Source organism: Stegodyphus dumicola, chromosome 10 (genome assembly GCF_044657685.1).
Source record: "Stegodyphus dumicola isolate Sdum_Otavi_A_Nest chromosome 10, ASM4465768v1".
In the NCBI taxonomy this organism is placed as follows: domain Eukaryota; kingdom Metazoa; phylum Arthropoda; class Arachnida; order Araneae; family Eresidae; genus Stegodyphus; species Stegodyphus dumicola.
The window spans coordinates 142,479,191-142,499,466 of record NC_140777.1 but is presented as its reverse complement, the minus strand read 5'-3'; the positions used below and the strand labels follow the sequence as shown (position 1 = coordinate 142,499,466).

The 20,276-nt window shown below is 32.2% G+C and overlaps 1 protein-coding gene across 2 annotated transcripts in view; it reads left to right on the top strand.

The window, feature by feature from the left end:
* LOC118186859 (uncharacterized) overlaps positions 1-20,276 on the top strand; it is a 267,110-nt gene that overhangs the window by 156,623 nt on the left and 90,211 nt on the right. For both annotated transcript variants that reach the window (XM_085825624.1, XM_085825623.1), the window contains exon 3: positions 9,960-10,031. In XM_085825624.1, coding sequence (XP_085681750.1) covers positions 9,960-10,031 — 72 coding nt within the window. The remainder of the gene's footprint in view (positions 1-9,959; positions 10,032-20,276) is intronic.

The following is a 20,276-nucleotide window of genomic DNA, read 5'->3' as shown; positions in this document are numbered from 1 at the left end:
CACCGATTGCATACAGCTTCGAAACGAGTGCTGAAACGAGCATTGTTGTCAATGAACTGACTTATGAGATGCGGAAAAACAAAGAATACAGACTCTCAGTTGTCCTAGAATATCGGTGAGCCCGGTCTCGGCACACCTAGGGTTCGCCGTTTGATTTTAGGCAAGATTTCAAGGTAAAAATTTAAAACTAATATAGAATAGGAATATTAGCATACAGCCAAAAAAATAATAAAGAAATTTCTTTTCAAACAATTCCTTTTATACCCTAAAAAATATGGAAGATTTCTTTGAAAAATGAGGGTCTGAAAAAACTAAACATGGCTGAAATATATGGATTGGTTTGTGTTGAGCTGCCGTCTACTATAAATAAAGAAGGTTCAGAGTAACCTATAGTAACCTATAAATCCTTTTTCATTCAATTTTTGGTGCGTATAGAAGGAAATTTTAGGTGTGTCCAGACCGGACACACTGTGCCGCAAAGGGTTAAGCTCAGGTGAACGGGCTGGCTGTATGGTTGATTTTCGTATTTTACCTCCCATTTAAACACGAACCAGTTTCCATTAGAAAGTCCTCCATGAAAGCATCTGTTTCCTTGAGGCAGATACACCTTCGAGCTGTCACGCTCATGTGCTTTTCCATAGTCAAATATCCAATCAATAAGAAAAAAGAACAATAATTTAATTTAACAGTGGCCAATAAGCAATGATGGAGTATGCATCTTAGTGACATATTTTTTTTCTCTAGTTCCTAAATAATGGGGACTCAGATTAATGCAATGAAACAATAATACTTTAACTGTAAAATTCCCCGCCTGTGATCATAGCATGGCCTAGAAATGAAGCTCATAGTTGCCTGTAATTAAACAAACCTTAAGCCTGACAAACCTTATTAGTTAGACACAGCCTGTAAAGAGCAAAAAAAATTAGGCAAACCTTAGCCTGCAAAGAACCTTGGAAAGAATGATCTCATCTTGAACAGTTCGTAAGTTAATTCTTAGTTCGTAACCAGAGAGAAATTTATAAAAGAAAACTCCTAGCTAAGATTGCCCAAAATCTTCGTGCCTAATCGTTTTTCTGAAGTGACGTCGCGATCTGCTGATGCGAAAGAAAAATTATGGAATAATAATCTAATTATATCATAGGTGGATATCTAGCAATAACCTCCCCCCCCAAAAAAAAAAACACGATCAAGCTCCTTATCGATAGGTCAATAAATTCCTCATTGATTCTCTTCATTGTTGAGACGTTTTTAAAAATATAGAATTTAAAAATGTAGAAAAAAATGCGAAAAAATGTAGAATTTAACTGATTTGTAAATACTCCTACTGAAAAAATATAGATGTTGATTCATAGATGACTAGATTTTTCCCGAAATGTTTCTGAGACAAATTATTTTTACCCTTAAAGAAATTGTGTTTGAAGCATATTGTTTTAATTTCAAGCGATTAGTCTATCATTTCACGATTCATCAACATCCAATTACACAAAATAACAAGTCAATCAGATACTTAAAACTAATGTATATATATATATATATATATATATATAATGCATGCATAATGCATATATAATGCATGCATACATATACATATATATATACCAAGCGGCAAAGTAGCTGAGCACTACTAGTTAGGCCCGGGGTTCGAATCCCGGCGGACAGAGTGGTTGCATAGGCGTTTTCGTGGTTTTCTTAATATGTAACGTGCATAAGAACCAGTTTACCTTAGAAAGTACTCCACGAAGGCGTACGTCTCCATAAACAGGTGGCCCTCGAATGCTTTGCCAGAATTAAATAGGCAAAACGAAATCGATTGTTACGTATCTCATAGTTTTGATATATGATTCCAATTATTTATAGTTGACCTCAAAGTAATTTTTACACACTTACATACTTGTTGCACCACATGCTGCGAGTAAAAATAATTAAAGTTTTTTTTAATATTATATACTTGAAATGTAAGTACCAGAAAATTCGAAAAGTTATTATCAATTTTACCTCAGTTTTAATTGGAAGAAAGTTTGAAATTACATATATTAGTAAGAAATATAGTATTCTGTGACATATGTTTTAATCACTGAAAGTTTAAATATTGTTTCCGAGAAAAAAAATCTGTTGCATTAATTTCATCCAATTACTTTAATGTTTTTTGATATGCATAAATCCCAGTGAATAATTTGTTTAAAGAATTTGGGCCAAGTAAAATGTTAATAATTTTTTTTAAACTTATTCTAATGAAAAATAAAATATTCATTTTTAACATTTTGTAAAATATTCATTTAGATTTTACAATTAAGCTCATTAACATCTTATTAAAAAATTAGTTTATTTTTTGGCATTATGGACTTTTCATAAGTCCGAGCTCTCTTTTCGCTTACAAATGCTTCAAAAGAATTTGTAAAGCCAATTACAGTTGTGTACAAAGTAAATGGGTCAAAGCGAATTTTTTTTGATAACTTGCGTACGTAACTTCATATACATTGATAATAATAAATTTAAAAGGGAATATGTCCTACTTTAGCAGAAATGAATAGAATGCGCTTAGGTACTGATTCAACTAGTCTTGTGTATAACGTATGTTACCATGAAAAACCGAATTTGGAGAATGTCGACTTTCACCGGAGAATGTCAACATTCACCAAATACGTCGGGGAAAGATCGAATATTGTATTACATTCTTGTACATTCGGACCCTCACTGGTGTATGTCGACAATTACAGATATGCTCTGGTGTAGGTCGAAAAGAGAGGAGTCGACTGGCTGTTTTCCGCCAAATCCTTTGTTCTAGTGGGAGTCAGTCAGCTTTGTCAATCTTATGCAAGGTTTGATGGTACAAGCAACGTTTTCTTAATTTCTTTTTCTGATACCCTAATTTATACTGACAGGATACTGCAGTGAATCGTGACCTTTTTCTTGAAAAGTTAAATGCATTAATTGCGGGTAAACGAGAAGACAATTGTTTTTATTTTTCTCGAGAAAAATACTCTAAAACAGTTTCTGAAGTGGTTTCTGCTAAAAACTAAGTGCAACAAACCTTTCAACTTCTACATCCTTTCTCATTTTGAATGTACTGTGTGTTTTAAGTCTCAAGTGAGTTTTTTCGCGACTGAATTAAGGAGAAGAAAATATAATATTCTTATACTTTCAACATTCACTATTAGCACATGGTGAATGTCAACATTTACCGGTGTAAGTCAAAAAGAGTATTTGGAAAATATTTCGGACATACACCAACCGACTATGTGAATGTTGACATTCACCGGTGAAAGTCGACATTCTCCAGATTTCGGTGATTCACCGTAACATATAGATTTCCCATCAAATTTTCTTCCCCTAATAAGATTTATCATCACATTTTTTTCAACAATTCTGAGATGTTAAATTAGAATTAACGTTTAATTGGCTATATTATTTCAAGACATATGTGTTAGTTATAGATAGCCTTTATCTACATACATTTTATGCACGTTACTCGTAGATTATCCATGTATCTTACCCATACATAAAGCTAAATACTTTACCTATCGCTCAAAGTCTTCAAAAAATGTGATAAGGAGTCAAACGAATGTGATATGTTTAAACATGTCTTTATTTTGGAAGAAAATCTAATGCGGACATAACATGACATCCTTGTAAAGCCTATTAAATTATACGCATTTTTTGCTGCATTTCATTTAAGCTTATTTCCTCGAATTTCATTACAGATATATTTCCTCATTCAATCAATTGAGTTCTCACTTCGCGGCAAGGCAAAAAATACATAAAACCTCAAAATGTCGTCATTAAAAACTGAAAAATATAGAAAAACATAAAACACCAAATGCAGTTAAAACAATTTAAAAAACTTTTTTTTTTTTTTTTTTTTTTTTTACAATTAAAATTAGAGTTTCTACGCAAAAACAAGCAATTCGGCCAGTGGGCAAAAAGGCAGATTTTTTAGTCCATAAAATTGAAATTTTACTTCTAGATATTTAAAGTGCAGAAACTGACTTATCACTATTGTGCTAAGTTTCAAATGTAAACAAATATGGCTGCTTAGTTAGTCTTAGCCGCAATAAAACAGCATTTAAATTTAAACATTAAACAACATTAAAGGTGTAAAAACCTTAACCGGAACAAAAGAACAACATAATTCAATCATTTTTAAAGAAAAAAAATGAACAATTTACCAACATATAAGAATAAAAAAACTGAGCTCACGGAGCCTAGTAACACACACACACACACATATAATATATATATATGTAAGATAAAAAATATGAAAGCAAACTTCTAAACTTAATTCACTATAACTTCCAGTATTTTCTATTTCATTTGAGAACTTCCTCTATGTGTCCTAAAAATAGCGCTTAAGTCTAAACTGCGTCATTCAAATTAATCATGCGATCTTACTTAACCCATAATGCAGATCCCTCTCGACCAATCACCAAATTGCAAACCGAAACTTTTCTCTTCGCGTGCTTCCATCTTTCATAACTACGCACTCCAGCTTTTGCTCGCTACTGTGCTAAGATGTGATTTCGCTGGCTTGCTTTCTATCTCAACAATATCAAAAATGTAAATCTTCTGTGGAAAGGCACGACTAGAGTGCCAAGTGATTGTGGCCACAAATATCAATTGGAAATAAAAATGGAATTAAAACTGCCTCGACTGCCAAGTTCTTTAGATGTTACCAAGTTAGCATTACTAGCATACTACGCAATCAAAATCTTCATCAATATGGGTCTAATCACGCATCCACAGTGTTCCGGCTTTTCCTTGTGCTTTTAATATTACAATTAAGCCGGTAGGATAGTTTCCTGCAGCCTGAAACCTCAATGGAAAATTTAATTCAGCTCTTCAAATCATCGTTTTGTGATAAATCCAAGATAATATGAAAGAAGTGAATCATCAAATTTGTTTTTTCAGTGTTTAAAAAATAACAGGTCATTCTTCTGCTGTGGTGTTTTGCAAGTGCTTCAAAAAAATAATCACGCGTAATGTTTACAGATTGAAAGTAATATCTCGATAAATTGAGAAGTTCGAATGCCTAGTGAAAAGGAAATCATCAGTGAATTACCGTTTAGGAATTAAGCATTACAGCGGGTTCAAGGTCGATCCGAGTTAGTGTTTGCAAGTATGTGCGACAGAAAATTATTTGCACTTCCGCTTTTTCAACAGCTCAAAAATTATTACGTTCGTGTGAACCTAGCTCGGGAACTAAATTATTTAATATGCTGCGAATTCTATAGTTTTCATTTCAACTTTGGTTAAAATTTCTGCAATTTGTTTTGAGAAAATCTGAAATTCTTGTTCATTAATTATTCTAATTTGTCATAATTATGTGTGAGCAAATTAAGTAACGAATTTTAAGCTATTTAAATTATTCATAGAGAAGGATATTAAGATAAGTTTTTATGTTTTTGAAATTTTGTTGAGATTTTTAATACGAATTTTATAATTATTCTAAAAATAAAGATGTTAAAAATAAGTAAAATTATTACAGATACGTAATATGAAATTATGGTAAATGCATGTTAAATTTATGGGTGATTGTATGTTAAGTATATTGTATGTCGAGGGAGTATTGGTTCCTTCAACAGAGGCCTGTTATTACCTCTGTACAGTTGTTCCTTTTACCCTCTTCATGCAAGATAATGTTGGAGGCTCTCATTTTATGAGTGTTTGCAATTTTTTTATATTATTATATTTTTTTATTATGGAATGTATTAGTGCAGTTCTCAAAGGTCAGTTACCTTAATGCAAGGAACGGAGGCCTTTTCAAGTAACTGTCTAGGCACCCTGGGCCACCAGTGCAGAGGACACACTGGTTAGCTCAAGAGGACAGCCCTATTGATGGATATGTTTGTTTCGAAGTATTGCGAGGCTTCCAGTTTGGTAAAATCAGGAATTGTAAATGAAAGATGATAACGGTGAAACCATAAATTCTGAAAATCTTAATCCTATTATTTATCATGTTAAATTATAATTTATCAGTATAGAAATAAGTATCATAAATATTTATGTGCATTACATTAAATTATAAGTAATGATTATGTAAAAGTTTATTTTGTGATATTCTGCGATAACAAGAACCTTCCCTGAAGAATTATGATTATGTGAACTCTCAAACAAAAAGACTTTTGCACTGAAATGCTGAAAAATTCAATAGGACTCTAAAAATTAAAAATTTATTGATCTTACTTAACCCATAATGCAGATCCTTCTCGACCAATCACCAAATTGCAAACCGAAACTTTTTTCTTCGCGTGCTTCCATCTTTCATAACTACGCACTTCAGCTTTTGCTCGCTACTGTGCTAAGATGTGATTTCGCTGGCTTGCTTTCTATTCCAACAATATCAAATCTTCTGTGGAAAGGCACGACTAGAGTGCCAAGTGATTGTGGCCACAAATATCAATTGGAAATAAAAATGGAATTAAAACTGCCTCGACTGCCAAGTTCTTTAGATGTTACCAAGTTAGCATTACTAGCATACTACGCAATCAAAATCTTCTTCAATATGGGTCTAATCACGCATCCACAGTGTTCCGGCTTTTCCTTGTGCTTTTAATATTACATATATATTTACATACTTTTGGTGCCGGTTGCAACCAAAAAGAGAGTTGCACAACTACATGTTATAGCAGTCTTATGTATTAAATTTCAACGTTCTAAGGCATTATGCGATGTACATACAGATGTCACAAAAATCTCTTCTGAATCATTTTAAATCCATTTTGCAACGCGTTTTGGGTAAAAGAGTCCTTTTTTCTGTCCTATGTACAGATGTCACGTAAAAAACCCCTTTAAATTGCATTCGATAGCGGTCAAAATGTATATTTCCGTTGAAATATGATACCTGAAATTTTTAGCGATTACAATATTTCTTTTACTTCGTTCAAGGAATTAAAAAGAAAACTAACTTTATTGTCCTTTCCAATGTACTGAAATTCGTGTTTAAATATTAATAAAAAATATATATCGCCTTTTGCTTATTATTAATGTTCAGTTGATTTGAATATTTTGCATAATTATGCAGATTTAGATTTGAATATTACTTTCTGATAACTACCCATTAAGATTTGAATATTAATTTCTGATAACTACCCATTACAAAATAGCTGATAATTAACCAGATGACTGGGAAGACCATGCAGACGAACTCGTTTAAAGTTCGACAGTTCTAATCTTCTGCTGTCCGAGTGGCTGCCTGTCGGCAAGGCGGAACGGCAAAGGGAGGGAATTCCACTGAGCTTTGGCTGGTTAAGACTGTATTCTAGCGCCGCTTTCCACAAAATTTGCATAAACCGCTGTTCTGAGTAAACGAAGTGCTAAGCCAAGATATATAAGAAGTAAATCAACATAAAGCTAACTGTTAGTAAAATTTAATCAAAAATATCAGAAGCTTGCTTACATTTCTTAGCGAACTGTACACGTTAAGGAGCTTGATGCCGTTGTGGCATGCCGGGAGTTCCATTATACAAATAGTTGGAGTTTCGAAGAGAGAGATGAAAGAACTTGGATCAATTCAATGGCTTACGTTGGAACATTCTAACGATGTTCCAGAAAACGATCATGTATATCATACAAAGTGTGCAAGTTTCATACGTTATATGTCAGACCTTCAAACGGAATGTCAAGCTATTGTCCTATAATGTTCTTGCTAAGGGGTATCTCGCATTTTCATTCAAATAAAAGCAATCGATGGTATGAAATAATGTAGTAATATTATCTATATTAAATACTGATTGATACATTGTTACCTTCATGTTACTTCAAAAACGTGACAGTCAATGTAGGCAACTGAGCCAGATGCTAATTCATAAATTATAAAGTTTAAACACAAATTATAAGTTTGAAAAGCATGTATTGATTGCACTAAATTGGTGACTGTTGTGTGCTCTTAAGGTTTTTGAAATTAACCTATATTCCAACCTTAGAGGAAAAGGCGATCAGGGAAAAAAAAAAAACACTATCTTATGATAAGTTGATATTCCCTGGGATCTGAGAATGGATGGATCACTCTTTCATACATTCCATTTTTCTGCTCAAACTGCTTCCTTCAGTTCCCATAAATGGGACTCGTTTAGACGGATATTGATCCTATAATCCTAATTCATACTAATGCACAGGATGATTCAACTAAGAATGTACAAACTTCTCGTAGAGGTAAGCTACACAAATAACAAATCGGTATCATACAGCAATTATTGCTTATATAAATATCGTCATGCATCGCGGTAATGATGTTGTTCGGCCGCGAGAAAAATCATACAACTTTCCGGATTCCGTCATTTGTAAACCAGTTGCAGAGATAGTAGGGTGACTGAAATTTGCTTAACATGCCTTCATTATTTCTTCTGGTGCTACCTTCAAGTTACTATACTATAAGGTTTGATATTGATGACGTCACTGACTTCTAAGCTACTCAAACCAATTTCTTCGTTACTCGCTTTGTCCCACTTCTGCAAGCAAGTGACGTTAGCGCTGGGAAAAGCTTAGCTTTGTTTGTTTACTGACCTTGGTTACATCAAAGGGCTGGTACACGTCACACCAAGTGAAAGGATGAGAATCTTAGAAAATATCCCTGTTGCTGCTTTGACAGACTGAGGCACTTGGGAATTTTCCAAAAATATTTGTAATTTCATGCGCCGGTGATGTTTAGAATTTATTCTAGTTAATGATCGCTACTTTGAACATTTTATGCAATACCAGTGCATTTCGAAAATCTGTTGTAGATAACAAAAGCACATTGTTCTACTACGTGCAGATTCCTCATTTGCTGCCTTACCATATAGTAACAGATGAGAACAGCCTTCCCGACCCCGTATTGCTATGACCCCATATTGCTTGCTTTTGTCTTTGTGCAACCTAACCCTGTCAGATGTTAGTACATGCTTAGTTGTATCACTATTTTAATTCGCTTGAAGCAGCTTTTAAAAATTGAGAATTTTTATTCACAGGTATTTTTAAACTTAGTTAATTATTTAAAAGGAGCCTTTTGGATCTTGGTATTTGTTGTTGATAAATCCCAAAATTTACCAATTTCAGATCGCTCTTCAGAGCGATTCGTTTTCCTGAATTTACTTCTATTGTATTTCATGGTACTTTGAGAAACTTTAAAATAATGCAAACCCGCGCATAATTGTAAGTGCAAATTTCATATTTTATGCTTCTTTTTATTTCCTTTGCAGGATTCAGAGTTCTGTATCTATTAAGTAAATTTATAGCCTTGTCTTTGAATTTTGAAATAGAATCTTATGCGAAAGAAACTCAATGCGAATATATGTATTATTAACGTTTCTGCATATCTTTTACTTCTGGGAAAAATGTATTCTTAAATTAAAAGTGACAAGATAAAAGTTTTCACACTATTGTCGAAATCGTTTCATTGTTTTGTTTAGATACCATTAATTTTGCAATTTTTATGTATACTACTGTGGGACTTTTTTAAGATACTTAAACTTTACTACACATATGTTAAATTACAGAGTGTAAGTCAGGTACACTGCGAAAAAAAGAAAACGAAAGGACAGTTCTGTATCTCCCGTTCTACTGGGCCGATTGACGAAATTCAAATTGCGTTTTTCATGTCTCGAAAACGCGACTTAGGATATATATTAGATGTATATATAGCATTAATCTAACATAGGTATTTTGACACAAAATCGGACTTTTTCTGAAATAACATACCAATTTTGTTTTCCATATTTCTATAATTATTTTTAAATATTCAAGTTCATTCATTTTCATGTTCACTGAATTTTTATCATTAATTATATTATTTATATCATATTTTATTATTCTGACCATTTTTATAGCACACAATTAATTGCATATTATATTTTCAAATGATATTAGTACGTTATTGAAAACAAAATAAAATTTACAAAATAAATAAATAAATAAATAAATAAATAAATAAATTGGCGTGTTATAAGTTTTAAAGATTGTGACGTATTGTTTACAATTTTTTTTAGAAATGCATGCAGTTCAATCGAGAGGAACTGATATGGGACGTAAAAAACCAGATACTAGCGGCTCTTCCAAAGGTAAGTAGACTGTCAAAAATTTCTTCCGAATACCATACAAAATTATGTAATTCTATCCTTTTTACACAATTGTCTCAAACTAAGTATTTTTCATATTTTAAATTTATATTTCTATCTATGAAGTAATATTAATAAAGTCCAAACATTTTTCATGATAATTAGTAATGAAATCTAACAACCCTTAAAAATTTAGAGATAAAATCGCATTTTTTTGTCCTTAACTGCTAGCTCTCGCTTCCTTATGACTATTCCAAATTTTTCAAATCATATTCTTTAAATAAATTATAAGGGATTTTAATAATGGATCGATATTTTAACAGAAGTAATTTAAAAATGTGTGTATTTTACCTTATCTCAGCCATTTCAAGATAATTTTCGTTTACCTCTAGTTTCTTAAACTACCTCCAGCTACAGCAAATAATGCCCCGGGAACATCAAAAAATATCAGTAACAGGAATTTTATTAACATCGACACTCTCAATCTGGATGTATATTTTTTGCTTGATAGGAGGTTGTCTCGCTTGGCAGATTCAAAACTTTATGACAAGGACGATTTTCGTTATAATTAGATTCAAATTATTAATATAATTGTTGCATTTCGAAGTTTTTGTCCCAATACAGTTTTCTGCAAATGGTGATCCACATGGGTATCTTGTCATTACTCTTCTTGAAGCTAAGTACTCTGATACAGAAATAATGTAATTTGCAATTTATCGTCTATGTCAACGCACAATACCATTAACATGGGAGCTTGAAATAATTGTTGTAACGAAAATTCAGTTTTCTTCTCAATGTGTAATGATAAATAATACCAGAAATATACTGTAGTCTAATGCTGGCCAGTTAAAATTCCTCAAGGGCTACCAAATCATCAGCGGTCTGCAGTTATAAAAACTTTTATAATTGGTTTTATAATTGTGCGCTTAAAATTTATGTACTTGAAATTAAAAACTCATTCCAATAACAATGATTATGAATTTATTAATAATTTTAATAACATAATTTATTTTTTTTAATGATTTCATATGTCATTTGCAGTGAAATTTGCAGAAATTTGGAAATTTCTTGTCAGCTGGTTTGAAATCTAACGATATTTTTTATATTTTAATACTAAAGATATTTGACAATAGCTTATCAGCTAGTTTGTTTCTGATTTGTGATTTGCTATTTTCAACGGTAGAAAAAACTGTTTAAAATTAACGAAAAGCAAATCCTTGCTACAAAACAACGAGCTAAAGTTTTGTTGGTAGTACATTTAAGTGTTTCTTGTTTTGTAGGTTCATTTAAGTGAGGATGAGTTTCCTTAATACCATCTAAGTTTCCAGTCACTCATAAGTGAGAATTCAGAGCTGTATTACAGTGGGTCTAGGAAATTGGAAAGATAATGCCTGCCTGCAGTGAGAGAAAAAATGTTTCCATACTGCAGTTGCTACTCCTTGGAGAGAATATCATATCACTAAGAAATGTTCAGCAGGTAGAACTGCAGAGATAAAAGGTCAGATATCTAAGAAATCATGCCCAACGACTCAATTCAAACTGTCTGTCATTTATAAATTCCAGAGAGATAGACACTTGCTCTAAAGTTTCGTTCTAAATTCACTGGCAATGAGGGTCCATATACGTATCAGCTCATTAGAATTTTCACGAAAGTTCTCGATTTCGAATATTGCGGTTGCAAATATTCTTGTAGTATTCTTCATGTGTTGAAAATCTGAAGGCGTTTGAAATGCAGCCACATTTAACAGGTTTTTATAGAGACATTCGAAAGCGAAAGCTTCCTTTTCTTTTACTTTCGTCATTGATTCGATCGCTGCTCCACCAGACGGCCATGTTAATGTAAATATACAGTCAAATATCTATATTCTTCCGATGTCGGCAAAATGCTGGATGAGAGTACTAAAAGAGGTGCTATGCCCTTAGCGACTGGATGTTGCAATCATGAAGACAAAACTAGATTAAAGGAATCCGAAGGAAAGAGGCCATAGTTGCATTATGTAACTAATAGTACTTTTGAGAATGGTAAAAAACTTGCGGGAGATAAACAAGTCTAAAAAAATAAGAAAAGGCTTTGACAAGATGCAACAGAACAACATTATAACATTTTGCTCATAAACATAATTTCTCGAATAATATAATTATTCACAATAAAATTATGCGAATCCACATATAATACGAACATAATACGTATTTAATAGGAATATAATGCGCATTTAATGCGAATATATATGAGTATAATATGAATGCACAGATAATTATGCCAACAGGATAATTATCCGAACAAATCACTGCCGTACTACAGCAGAATGCACAGTATTAATATTTACAAATCCTTATAATAAGCTTCATTATAAAATTTATAAAAACTCTACAAGCATCCTTAATGCACACTCCAATACAATACACTGAACTGACAGAAAGACGTTGTACCATATTGGAAATAAATATACGAGAAAATCGGAAAAAGTATGTAATGTATATAGAAAGAATGATATTTTAAGTCCAAATATGAAATGTCTGTTAATATATGAGTACAGTAGAATTATATAGAATGACAAGTATTTCTTCGACAAAAATGGAAAAGGCTTTTATTGGAAACTTACTTATAAATAAGTAAGAATTATGAAAGGGAAGATAAAAGTTATTTTCTACAGAACAAAAGAGAGATGATCACTAAATTAGTTATTGCTACAAGTTAGATTGGAATCGCATTATGGAAAAGATTTCAGATACCGGCACAGTTTCTTGCATATACACCTCGCGAACCTTTAATCGCTACCTGTGAAATGACAAGAAGTGGCTGAGTGAGTAGTTATTTAGTAGCCAGGAACGCCTCGCTTAGTACGTCCTTGCAATGCATATCAGGTGAATTGTGTTCCAGCAGAGAATTAATTTAACATTCCCTCAGAAGGTCTAAGTTAATAAAATCATTGCCTGTTATACGTAACTACCAGCAAAATGAGCGATCCACACTCTCCTTTTGTTGACATCTAGGATAGAAACTCACACAGTGGCCGACGTTTGGGACAGTGCAAGAGGAAATGTTTTGTCAGATTCCATTTTCGTTTCTTTGATCCAAATTCACAGATTAAATTTCGACTACATGGATCGATCTTCTACAACATTTTACAGTATTGAAGAAAGTGAATTTACAAAATATTAACATTATAAAATTCCGTTTTTCTCGCTTCTATCATTCTTTTTCATATTAACATGCGGCATGAACGTTACTGCAACAGTTCATGCACGTGTAGGCACAAATGGTTTACTTCAAACAGATGTAGTAAGCAGAATAATTGATAGCCTTTTTGGTATATATTTATTCATCATCATTTATGTTTCTTCTGCGAGAATTATCATCTCATCGTGTTTCGCTTTTGTGCAGTAGACTCTTTCTTTTGGATAAGGCGATCTGTTTCTCCGTTTTCATTATTTGAATATTTTTTATCTTAATATTTTTTTCGATTTATTCTTCTCCATCTGAAAATCTCGTAAAATATCTTGAGGGAAAAACGATACTTTAAGACCCACTTTAGTTTTTGCATCCAAAGAAAGCGTCGTGTGTCTTTCACTTCAAGAATGAAATTCGTCATACGCTGCACGAAATATAGTTCCTCATACCGTCGTCCAGTGTTTTTATCTTGAATCCAAGAACACAGTACAGTACGTTTTCACTGTCATAATTAGCAAGTAATTTTTTGATACTTCCTTAGCTCTATGAGTGAAGGGACTCGCCATGGATAATCTTCAAAATAAATCAATACTTCTTTGAGATATTTACCATATTATGAGTAAAATCTCTGCCATTATAGAATCAGTTGTCTTCAAAACAATTAAACGATCAAAATATGTCCCTGAGACTATGTACCACTTCTTTCGCTATATTGAATATCTGAACTTCGAGAACTGGTGATTGACATTCTGCATGGCCAGAGGCTAAATGAAGTACATTAAATAATTCAAAATCTATGCCGTAAAATTTGATTTCACGTTAATATCTATGATCATCACATCATTGTAACTCAGCTACCAAACATCATGTGGTTTCTTCTTAACTTTTTTTACACTGTTCACTCATTTTTGGTACATAGCTTCAATTAATAAAACACATTTAAGTTGTAATAGATTTAGTTGTAATAGATCAAATTTAATTCTTCGTAGGAACATCACTGCGTGTCGGTACCCCATGATCACTGCCAGGATAGTCTAGGTTACCGAGTGTTTCTTGTGCAGAGGATTGAAACTGAAATCATGTTTCAGTCGGCACCAAATAAAGCAGCCCGGCAATACAAGCAGCGGATGTATTCTGGCTCACTGACCACATAAAAAATTATGAGATTCACCTTGAGACTTTAATTGCACTGCAAGAACACATATTTCACCAATTTTCCTTTGGGCGTCCTTCCTAAAGTTTCTTTTGGTTTCCTTACAGATTGACACTAGTCCCTCTGTATAAAAACGAAGCCGTGAAAATAACTGACATATGAGCCAAAACTACTAGATTCCCCCTTCCCCGACGATGGTTATGGATTCCAACTACAGAGCATCTGTGGGTTCAGTAGGATTGTCATTTCGTTTGCTATTAAGCCCTTCGGACCTACTTTAAATGTTATTCCGAGAAGTAAAAAATGAGCTTGATAAATAAATGGCTTTTGGCCTGCCGTTTGCCATCATTGCTTTGGGCCTCTTAATACTACTTCTGTAAATTGTTTTTGTGCTTTTGCTTTCAGTTTCGAAAGTTTTCTAATGTGAAACAATATACTGTTAGTTTAGTAAATAAAATGGTGAATTGATAATTATTAGTTGTCACAATAAGATAAAAACATACTGATTGGACTGGGAATTTATAACAAAAACTTGAATTCGGCTTGTTTCAAGTAATTAAATATAGCAAAATGATAATCATCTTGTCACATTATTTCAAAGATCAACTAAAATATACTATAGTATGAAACTGATCCTCCAATAAGGGACACCCACCGAACCAGACATTTTTTTCTTTAAATACAGGGTCTCTTCTTCATGTTCTTTTCTAAAAAATGTAATTTAATTAGAAATTCAGCTGGTATAAAGTTTTAAATAAATTATACATAAATATGTAACATAGTCACAGGTTTTTGTTTGAATTTGAAGTTAATGAGAAATGAAAATTCTTAGTTAAAAAAGTTTAATTTTTGCAGAAGTGTAGGAAATGAGCAACAGAGTTTTGTATTTACACGAAAATTGACTGAAAATAATCCGTTACACAGGTTTGTTTAAATGTTTGCGCACACCAAGCATTTTTTCTACGTGGATTTTAAAGTCACTGATTGAAGTTATTTCTGCTACAGTTCACATCATCAGTCACAACTGAAAAAAAATATTTTATGTTCGGTATTGGTATCATCAGCAAACAAATTTTCATCGATTTCTAAATATTCTTGCATTTGAGAACGGCCACTGGTTTTGACAATTCAAACAATTTATTTTCATGAGTAATGTTTTTGCTAAGGGCACTCGAAACTGGAATTTCAGAGCTTGTTTCTTAAAACAGTGCTGAGCATAACTTTGCGGTACTATTTTAACAGATTGTGCTATCCACTAAATGATATTCAATGCATTGACAAATTTTGCAAGCTGTTCGCTGTTTTTGCAAGAAGTTTGACGAAACCATGGCGCAAAATGAGTCTTCTGTAACAAACCTTGAAGCTTTTACTTGTACTTTGGTCCAAAGGCTGTAATACTGATGTGGCATTAGAAGGGAAATACACTAATTTCACTGATTTCAGTTTTATAGTTGGCGAATGGGCTGACGGCTTGTTAGGAAATAGCAGAATCTTCCTGCTTTTTCTAGACATTGTTGCGTCAAGAGAAATCAACCATTCTGACATTATGCTTTGCGGGTCATCCATGACTTTTTATTCTGATGCCAATGGACTAATAAAGCTTTTGATTAATGTTTTTGAAGCATCTTTGTTTATTGGCCTCACTTGAATATAAATGTCAATTATCACTTAGTGATGTTCAACGTAATTATTTTCCCTACATTTTCAGATGTGTGGATGACATTATTGCAATCAACAATTTAAACAAAATAGAAGAAGAAAATATTTATGCAACCTGCAAGCCTTAAACTAAGCAAAACTAGCCCACTTAAACAAGAAATTGTTTACCTTGATTTACAAATCTTTAACTACAAAGATATTAAAATATATAATAAAAGAAGAGATTTCAATTTTCGCCCCGTTTAACTTATCAATTAGGATTCCAACATCACCAAGAAAGTTATAATTAATACTATTAACACCCAAACTCTTAGAATCAAAAAGATTTGCAATGAAGTAGATTATCTTTAAGAAGAAATATAAAACTTCATTAAATTTCTCTTAGAAAATCAAATTCCAAAACTTGCAGTTTCACACATTAACTTTATCTTTTAGATTACTTGTTAGTATCGAAATGATATATTTTACCCAAACCTGAAAATAAGGTAACTGTATGGATGACTACAACGAGTAATTTAATGTAAATACATAATTCCTAATCGCTCTTTTTTTCTCTTTGAATTTAGCTAGGATTTTATAAAAGCACTATTAATTACGTACTTAATGGAATTGATGGCAGTCTATCCTGTATTACTAAAAGAAAGGGCCTATTTCAATTTCTAAAGACGTTTTTATAGCTCGATTACGAGAAGAATTTGCACTTTTTAAAACTTTCAGCCAGTTTTAAAGCTGAGATTGTAGAGATGCATTGCCATCTTGGATGATTCTCTTAAACAGTTAGTAGAAAACAACGCCATTGCTCGCCCCTGTTAATTTCTGCTTTGTTAACACAAGTTAACACTCCCCCCATTACAGTTTCACCACAAACTGAATCACTCTCAGAACGTGCGGGCTGTTTAAATGATTTTAGTCTTTGCATTTCGACCTTCACGGGATTTTCTGTAAGGTTCTTTTCCTCTGTTTTTACCTTGTTGGTAAAGCTCTTATCAGCGTTCATTTAAATTCGTGAAACCGTATCGGCATCCATTCTTTTGACAAAGCATTCTTCTGAGATGCAAGAGTAAGGAAAGGTTTGTCTTTTGTTTCTTAATTTTTTTGATTTTTATTTTTAATAAAAAAAAATTCATTTTAAGTCAGTTCGCTCCTGCAGCTTATTTTTCTGAGTATCTTTTGGCAATAATTTAAAATTCACAAAACCCTAATTTTCAAGTAATTGAGCCGTCCTTGCTTCAGGCTTTATATAATTCGACTGAACAATTTATTTTTCAGTTTTGAAGGAAAAACCGATTCTTTACTGTATTTATCTTGTTGTAGAATTTTTTTCTTGATTTAATTTAGTTTATGTAATTAGTATGTTTTGCCTTTTCTAGGTTTTTTTTTTTTTTAGGTTTTTTCTAAAATTTCTATGCTTTTATTTTTATGGTTATTTAGCTTTTGTATACAATTTTTGGTCTGATTTGAGTACTAATACATGTAAGGAAAAGATCTGAACATTTTAGAATTACTAGAATGTTGTTTTAAAGGGAAGGTTTGATACTAAAATGCGGTTTTGAGTCTCACATTATTCAGAGGAACAAAACATGGTATTCCGAACTCATTTAATCAACTTGGTATAAGGCTTCAAAACACTTTTCTCTTGATACTTTCTGTTTGAAGCATTAAACAGAAGAGATTAATAAATAGTTATTTTGTTTTGTTTTGTATAAAGTTCTGTAAAATTGTTCTTTAAAGTTTCTCTTTATTCTGATATTAATTTTCGGTTAAAGATAACGTATTTGAAGATTTCTTTATATTTACATTTATTCGATAGATATATATATATATATCACATTTGTATTCATGTAATCTAATGATATAATATACTTTTTACTTAAACAACATAATATTGTATTATCGGGTCATCTCATAACTAATGTCGTTTCTGAGACAAACATTATTAAAACATATTGTAACATATTTAAACCAGTGAGGAAAGATAGCGGTATTCAGGTAAATTATACCTAGCAAGAACGCGATTATTAATTCGTTACTTTAATATCAACTCTTGAAAATGGCGATCACAAAAGAGCATTGAGACATTTCTTGTTTTTCGAGTGTTCGAGGTAAGATACTTTTTAATATTCGCAAGTGCTAACGTTGGATCGCTAGATTTCGGCAAGGCGATTTTAGCTCAAAATATATCAGCCGATACGGGTGTCCTGTCATTTTTGTAATGCGTCATCATCATCAGCTGTCTATTACCATTTAAAGGAGCTTCGAATCATATCTAAGCTTGGCAGGTGGGTTCTACGCGAACTTAACTGATGCTAAGCGGAGAGAAAGTGTACACATCTGCATTGCTCCTTCATTCACATGAAAGAAAAATCTTTTATGAACCGTCTATTGACTGGCGCTTCGAAGCTTCCAAAATTCCATTGATGGAAAAGAATTCCCATGACATGCTTGAAATGGACTTTCAAGATTTTTTCTCCAGTGATCCTGCTGATGTTATTTATTAGACTGGCATGAAAAACCTATTACAAGGTTAGAAGAATGCTGAGGAATATATAGTTGACTAAATTAGCATCTTATTATTTTTTATTTCTTTAAAGCTTACTTAAAAAAACTGATGTGTACACCACACGACTTCCTTGTACGGAATATTAAATTATATGCATTTTTTCTTGCATTTCGTTTAAGCTTATTGAATTTAATTAAATCTACTTTGTCGACAGCGCATAAACCACAATAGAATAAATGCATTCTTTAAAATTCACTCTATTTGTTTACCGTAGCGACACTCTGGCGCTAGGTTCACTTAATAGTTTTATATTTCGTTCATATTATAAATCAGAATGCACAAAATGTATATCATTTAAAGAATTATCTAATCGTTGCCACATGTCCTATTCGAATACTATAATAAAGCTAGAACGATGTATAAAAGAAATTAAGGAAACAACAAAAAAAAAAAAAAAAAAAAAAAAAAAGTTTTTCAAAGACGATTGAGTAGTTCTCATTCAATTAATTCAGTTCTCACTTCGCGACAAGGCAAAATTACATAAAAACTCAAAATATCCGTATTTAAAATTACTAATTATTAAAAATTAAATTATTAAAAATTAAGTAAATTTGAAACACTTATTTCCTCGAAAAAATTCCAGAAAGGATTAAGCATGATTTAATTCGCAATAATAAATGAAAGCGTTATCTTTGTTGTTGCGAAGCTACGTTTCTCTATATTGGCAACAAATCCACTTCTCTGCTGTTTCAAATGTAAACAAGCAATGGCCGCCATCAAAAAAATTATTAGGCTTAGCTGCACTTAAACAACTTTAAAATTGTTGATAATTCTAAAAATATTGCATACAGATTTACTAAAGGCATGAAAACCTTAACCGGAAGATAAGAACAACATAATTCAATCATTTTGTAAAGCAAAAAATGTACAATTTACAAACATATAAGAGTAAAGAAACTGAGATCACTGAGCCGGTAACAGAGTGGATATATATATAAATATATTTATATACGTTTGGTGCGGCCGATTGCAACCAAAATGCGAGGTGTACATCTACATGTTATTGTAGTCCTATAAACAAAATTTTAACGTTCTGAGGCTACTCGTTTTTGAGTTATGCGAGATACATGCGTACGTACATACGTTCGTACAGACGCCACAAAAATTCTCTTCAGAATTCATTTTAAAGCAATTTTATAATTTTTTTTTTTTGAGGAAAAGAGTCTTTTATGCTGTCCTTACGTACAGATATCACGCAAAAACTTCGTTAAATTGCATTCGAGAGCGGTCAAAATGGATATTTTCGTTGAAATATGCTGCCTGAAACTTTTCGCGATTACAATACTTCCTTTTTACTTCGTACAATGAAGTAAAAAGGGACATTACGAGATGGCCCAATATTCATGTTTCTTCTTTAACTCTATTGGCGTTCTTTACAGCAAACTTGAATTTTGTAAAGACTGCTTAGTAGTTTGTTGCTATTGTCTCCCATTGCTTAAGAGTTTTGTTCAAACATTTTGCATTTTTTATCAAACCTAAAGAAATAGGGAGAATATTTTATCTACTAAGCTCTTTAATTTTGATTTTTATTATTTATTCTGCTTAGGAAATTAATATTTTCGTTCTTTTAGAACTATTCAGGAACTGCTCGGGAAGTTAAAAATTATGGTTTAAAAAATTTTAGTACTTTGCATAAAAAGTCTTCGTAACTATACATTGAACTAAATCTTGTAATTTGTATAGTGTACTCTAAATTTGTAATAA